The sequence below is a fragment of the Merops nubicus genome, unplaced genomic scaffold (assembly GCF_000691845.1).
Source record: "Merops nubicus isolate BGI_N331 unplaced genomic scaffold, ASM69184v1 Scaffold36782, whole genome shotgun sequence".
Classification (NCBI taxonomy): Eukaryota; Metazoa; Chordata; class Aves; order Coraciiformes; family Meropidae; genus Merops; species Merops nubicus.
In genome coordinates, this window is record NW_008593500.1 from 265 (window position 1) to 6,741 (window position 6,477).

The following is a 6,477-nucleotide window of genomic DNA, read 5'->3' on the forward strand; positions in this document are numbered from 1 at the left end:
CAGTAACTTAAGTGTTTCAGTAACTGTTGAAGGCAGGCTGCAGTGCAGCAGTGTTCTCCTACCTTTAGCAGAAAACAGAGAAAAGGGGAATTAGGCCCAGAAGCTGAGGTGCATTCATTTCCATGCACATAAAGGCTGCACACAGCAGTCACTTACAAATACAGAAGAGCTCATCACACTGGTAGCGCTGTGTCTTGCACATTGGATGTGCAACTGGTTCTCAGCAAAGACCTCTCATTTCCAGAGGAGATCCTTGGGTTTTTTTTGCAGTGATTCATTAACATAAGTAATCATCAAGGTAACAAGAAATGTGTTTGCTCTCTCTGGCTTCATGATACTGTATTAACAGGACTGAAATGAGTTAAGAGACTCCTATCCCCTCTCCCTCATTGTGTGCACCTCCCTGATTGTCTGTCCCAAACCTTTGATGTTAGCTGCTAACATTTGGCTATGACTATAAAATAATTCCTATTAAATTTTGTAAAATTTAATTCTGATCCTCCAGTAATAGGTACATAAGGGACTATGTGTGCAAAACTCTCACTGAAATTGCTGATCACCTTACCATCTAACACACTGTTCTATGCAATGTAGTCAATGTTACTGTGCTTTGTTATCTTTTTTAGTTTCCAAATAAAACAGTAGCCCAAGTTGCCTGCAGTATGCTGAATATGCTGATACATTATGTACATAGACTCCAAGTGTATCAAGCTGACTCACCTTTAAGAATTATTCAAGTAAGTAATTTTTAAAAATATAAAAATGTTAATTAAATGTATTTCACTGAAATTAAAATACCAGAATATTGACAAGTATATTTGCATATTTCACAAAATGTTAAATTAGTAGAAACATAGTCTTACTGATGATGAATTGTGTGGGTTCACGTCACACTTACTTGCTGACTCCGGTATAAACATGTAAAATGGCTGTCATGCTTGTTTTTTCACCAGTACAACTGTGTATATGAGAGCATTGTCAATAAAGTGCCATTTTTTTTAGTATTAAATATCTTCAAATATGTTTTTTTTAAGTTTATTGAGAAATCAACCACTTAAAATACAGATCTACAATTGTATTTTGTATATCCGTATGCAAAACAGTTTGCATTAAACTGTTTAAGAATGGATACATTTTAAATAACATGGAAGTAGACGGTAGCCTCTGTGATTCTGAACCACAGAGCAAGATAGAGATCTCCCAGGTAACCAGAAAGGGAATTGTGTGGAAGCTTCTTAAGAGGTATTGCAAGTATTTCTCTGCTCCTCTGCAGTCATATTGTTGATTAAGTAGAGATAGAGTGTGTACAAATTCTAGTAGTTCTAGGAAATAATGGAGCTCAAATAGCCTCTTACACAAACCCATGTCAGGCTCCTTCCTGCACCCTACCAGCATGTGGAATCAAGTTCTTTTCCTGCCTGAATATTTGGAGGAGCTGTGTAGTTTCATTGTCCCTAATGCACCTACGTCAGTCCAGCAGAACATATTCCTTCAATGTTTTCTGTGATAGTTAATTAAAAGGATTTTATTTAAAAAAAAAGGGGGGATGGAGCAGGGTGCAAGGAATACTGTCATTTGTCTCAAAATAACTTTAACAAAATTTAACGCTGAATCTAGCACTATGTCACATTTACCTGCTTAAAAATTTATTTTAAACTTCAATGTTTAAATTGCATTTTTAAAGAAACTATGCTATATTTTCCCCAGATACTGATAGCAACTATTACCCATCTACTACCCAGTACAGAAGCTTCCTCTTATGAACAGGACAAGAGGGTAAACATTTTTTGCTTCTTTTTAGTGTGTCAATTTAATTACAAAAGTGTGTGATATAGCATTGTTACAAAATTTAAGTTGTACTTTAAATTAGGGATTCAGCTTTTTAAGTATGATGCAGCGTAGTGTTCTCAGAATTCCAGCAATATTCTTTGTACAAGTGAATTTCTGAAGTTTTTGTAGGAAAATACACAGGTGCAATTGAGATTGATTACTTTCAATAATCAGGAAGTCTTCTTTTTCCTTATCCTCAGCAAGCTTACAAGCAAATAAAGTAATGTAGATTTTTTAAACTTCCCTTACAGTGAAAATATATTCTAAACTTGTAGAGAATACCATTCAAAATATTTATGAGATTATTGGTTTTTGCACTTTATACTCTAAGTACATTCGTGAGCAAGATAGCCTGTAATCTTCAGATGAATTTGATTGTTGTTATCCTTCAAAACATTTGCTAACCTTTTGTATTTTCAGTGGGCCTAAGTCCCCTAGCTCAGACAGGCTCCATCTTCACCTGATACAGTAGTTCTTTCTGCCTTCTGAAAGATGAATCTTCTGGATTATTTTGCTTTGCTCTATGACTGTGGGGCTCAGTGGTCGTTTAAATTTGGGCATTTCAGTGCAATTTGTCACTGGCAGCTCTGTCCTTCTGGGCCGTGCTCCCATGGGAGCTAGCATTCATCTGTCGCTCATTTTGGCCTCCAGAGATCAGTTTTACCTCTGCTCTGCTTGCGAGAAGGCAGGAGCTGTTGAAGACTGCAGCAGTATGGCAAGATAACCACCTTTCCTCTTCAGGTGTTTCCTATACATCAGTGTTTCCCCATGAACTAATGCTGATCATTCTACATCAAAATCGTATAAAAACCTTGGCTTACCTAGTTTGACAAACTTAGCCCTAATGGGTTTCTTAAAAATTGGTTTAATATAAAAATACTCAGAGCCCTTCATCATTAGGTTTATCATACAGTGCTTCCGAGAGACAAAGTTGCAATGTGTTATGTGAAATGAGTATGATGTTTGTATGCCCTTTATTAGTAAATTTGTTACGTGGATTTTCTTTGAAAGACTTTTATTTAACTTGGGAAATATTTTAGAGAATCTTTCAGCTATTTCTCTGAACTGCTTCCTTTTCCACAACTAAGTTTTAAATGTAATTATTTGAAGCCAGTAAGTTATTAATAATTTGATATGTATGCGTGTTTTAATCTAATTCTTTTCTACAGTCTTTAAAAACATCCCCTAGAGGGAGTTGGTTCTTCTGCTGACTGAGTAGCCTCTAGCGGAGAAATCAGTTGGATTTCTTTCAGATAATACCTGGTGCTGCATAGCATTATTGATATGTTGTGAAAGAAATTCTGTTATTTATAAAGCACTAAATGCAGTTGAAATAGTTCAGTTTTGCATAATCTTTGTTTCACTTTACAATGAGATTTATATGCAGAATAGTGCATCAGCCTTAATTTGTACCTGTGTAATCTGTCATTTTAAAAACAACACCCTACAAATCAATTTTGGAAGTTAAGAGTATCCACTTAAGCACAGTATCTGCTCAGGGACTTACCATGCTGAGAAACTCTTGCATGATTGTTAAATATCTCAGTAGCCAAAGCTTTTACTGATGCAATAGGTTTTGAAAATACAGTGGCTTTTAAAAAAGTGTGACTCACCATTACTGCAGAAGGTTGACTCTACTGAGTCAAAAAGGAGAAACTAAAAAAGAGAAGTAAAATAAAGAGATAAATGAGAAGTAAGGGGTGCTGGTTTAATTGATTTGCAATTGAAAGTGTTTGTTCCAGTTGGTGGTTTCTTTACTTCTGTGCCTATTGGACTGGATAATGGCCTTGCCATTAAAGACCTTGCTGCAGCCTCTTCACACTACAGGAACAGAAAATGATAAAACTGAAAGATCCGTTCTTAACTGTATATATAAGGTATGTGTTTCTTTCCACACTAAATGACAGTTTCTGTGTGTGGAGGTAGTGTCAGTTATCACAGAAATGAAGACACATTTTTTGTGTAAGCTGAACTCCATGCTACTGCTGAAATGTGGAGTGCTGTCTTAGTTCTTCTACATTTAACTGTAACTGCTTAAATTTGGTATATTTGGAATTGTTGATTTTGTTTTACATTTTGTGATTTAACTGAGGTCCTTTTTGTATGTCATAGCGATAGGAGATGCTTGTGTTGTAGAAGACCAGCTATACATTTAAGACAGGAGGGTTTAGCTTTTATATACCAATGAATTTTATCAGGCAATAAGCAAAGTAAAAAGCACTAAGTTATAATTACTGTCTTTAGGGACACCAAATGAAAATAGGTTTGTTGTTTTTTTTTTTTCAAGAGAAAGGGATTAAAACCTCTAGCAGCTTACATCTAGCATATGCAATTAAAGAAGATAGGATATCTAAAAATAAATGTAGCTTAGTGATTTGTTGTAAGCTTTGTTTCTTGTTTTTTTAAATTGTTAAATTCCACTTCAGTGTAGATGCTGTTTTAACAATTTTTCTTGCAGACCAGGGTTTGTTTCTGTAAATGCTAAGCATGTAGAATTTTCCAACATTTTGTCCTGCCTACCTGGTTGTAACAACATAAATAAAAACAGACTTAATTTCTTATAAAACTATCAAGTAGAAATTTCAGTAGTTAATGTAATGAAATTCTGGTTTTATTCTAGGTTCTGCATGGATGTGTCTATGGGTCCCAGTGCTTTAGCAACCCTAAATATTTCCCTCTAAGTCTTTCTGATTTGGCATGTGTGGATTATGATCCATTTATGCACTTAGAAAGCTTGAAGGAACCAGAACCACTGCATTCTCCAGATTCAGAGAGGTCTTCTAAACTTCAGCCAGTCACTGAAGGTTTGTCAAATTGCCTAATTACATTTTCTTTCAAAAAGATTTTATCTTGGTTTTCAGTATCGAAGTGTGGGTCTCAAGCATAAATTTTAAATTATACCTAGACACTAGGTGGGAAGCATTAGTATAGAATGAGCTAACATAATTCTGAGCAATTAGTGTTCGATAAACCAAAAGTCAGTATCTTCTGAACAACATGAAGATGGATTTGATATGGATTCTTCTGTCTATCAGCAAAAAGCGTTAAGTTCTGCAGCATGGATAAATGTTGCTTTTCGGTTTACTTTCAGAACATTGATTTTTGTTTTCTTAATTTTGATATTTTTTCTAAGAATATTTTGGATTTTTTCCCTATCTAAGCTTGTAATATTGAAGGCTTTCTGTGATTTTTTTTTAACCTGTCATAATTTGTTATCGATCTGTTTACATTGTTTAAAACCATAGTTATCTAAAAAGATAAATTTATCTCATCTGCTCAGAACCTTAAGAGACTCAGGAATGAACATTTTCTTCAGAACTTGGGGAAGAAAAAAGAACCAAGCTAAGCTACAGAGGAGTGTCATATATTATGCAGTGTATCTAGTAAATATCAAATAGCTACATTGGGAAGAAAATTGAAAAAGATGAGATTAATACTGATAGCAGAAACTCTGTGTAGTGCTATTCTCCCTCCATATTAAGTTGTTCCATTTAGGCTTCCTTTAAAGGTATTAAGAACCAGATAAATGCAGCAGCTCTTTGTAGCAGCTGTGTGCTAACAGCAGGTGATTTTGTGGTCTGTAGTGACTACGTGCTGTTTTTTATGTAAAGAAAATGGCTAATCATTGTGCCCTTGTCTAAGGCATGCTTCATCATCCTCAAGTACTTTTTTGGCCAAAGAATTCTAAACATAGAGCTGTCCCCTAATAAGCTCAGTATTGGATTGAACAAGTCTGATTTGAGAACTATTGGCAGGAGGAGCTGTAATTATTAAATTTACTGAAGAATGAAACAAGGTACTATAGTTGGCTTTTTGTCAAATGGCTGTGGTCTTATTAGTAAAAAGTAATCATCTGCTGGGTCAGAATGAAAGAGGCTTCGAAGGACTCATTCTGTTCTAATTACAGTCTCACCTATACATATTATGTAAAGGTAATATTTAAAGCATTTCCCAAAATTAACTTCTACTGCGTGTTCTATTACAGTGTAGTGAATTGTAGTAGCTTTTTATGCCTGGCATCTTTTGTATTCTGTAATAATTTGTAATTACAGGTTAGCAGCAAATGCCGTATGGCTTGTTTAATCTGACAATCTGAAAAGACAACCCTGAATAGATTTCTCTTTAAATGAAAGTAGTTGCACAAAGCCTTAGCATCGATATCTTCATTTTGCATTTCCGTACGTGATCTGCTCTTTTATGATTTTTTTGTTAAATTTCTAAATAAAAGTAATTTCAGATGTTCCTTTTATCTCTCCAGATGAATTAAGGAAGCCCCATATGTTTTTAAAGTTTCAGGGCTCTGGAATTGTAAGTCAGATCATGAAATACAGTTGGCAAACTACAACGTTGTGATGCAACCCTGGTCTTGCAACCATGGCACTTCTAGTCCACATTGCCAGGCAGGGAATAAAATTGCCAGTGCTTAACTGATTGCACAGCATCTGTTCCCCCTGGCTTTGTTGGAGGGGTGAGAGGAGTAAAGTTTAGTAGATAAGAACCAGTCTGGGACTCGATCGAGACAGTGTGTCAGTTAGTGCAAGCTAGCAGCAGATCTGTATGCTAGTGGGTCAGTCTCCTTTTCAGCAGAGTGGGGGTGCTATCATGATGTCTTTTTTGAAGGAATGGAAATAGGCAGGATGGCAGGTG

At 35.5% G+C, this 6,477-nt stretch overlaps 1 protein-coding gene across 1 annotated transcript; it reads left to right on the plus strand.

Annotated features, from left to right (window-relative positions):
• Positions 1-626: 626 nt before the first annotated feature.
• On the plus strand, positions 627-4,634 carry LOC103768325 (ral GTPase-activating protein subunit alpha-1-like; the record flags this gene model as incomplete). The annotated part of the gene is made up of 4 exons (XM_008935466.1): positions 627-737; positions 1,708-1,776; positions 3,573-3,707; positions 4,451-4,634. Coding segments are annotated over 4 exons (499 nt in total), but the record flags the coding sequence as incomplete, so codon positions are not given.
• Positions 4,635-6,477: the final 1,843 nt, after the last annotated feature.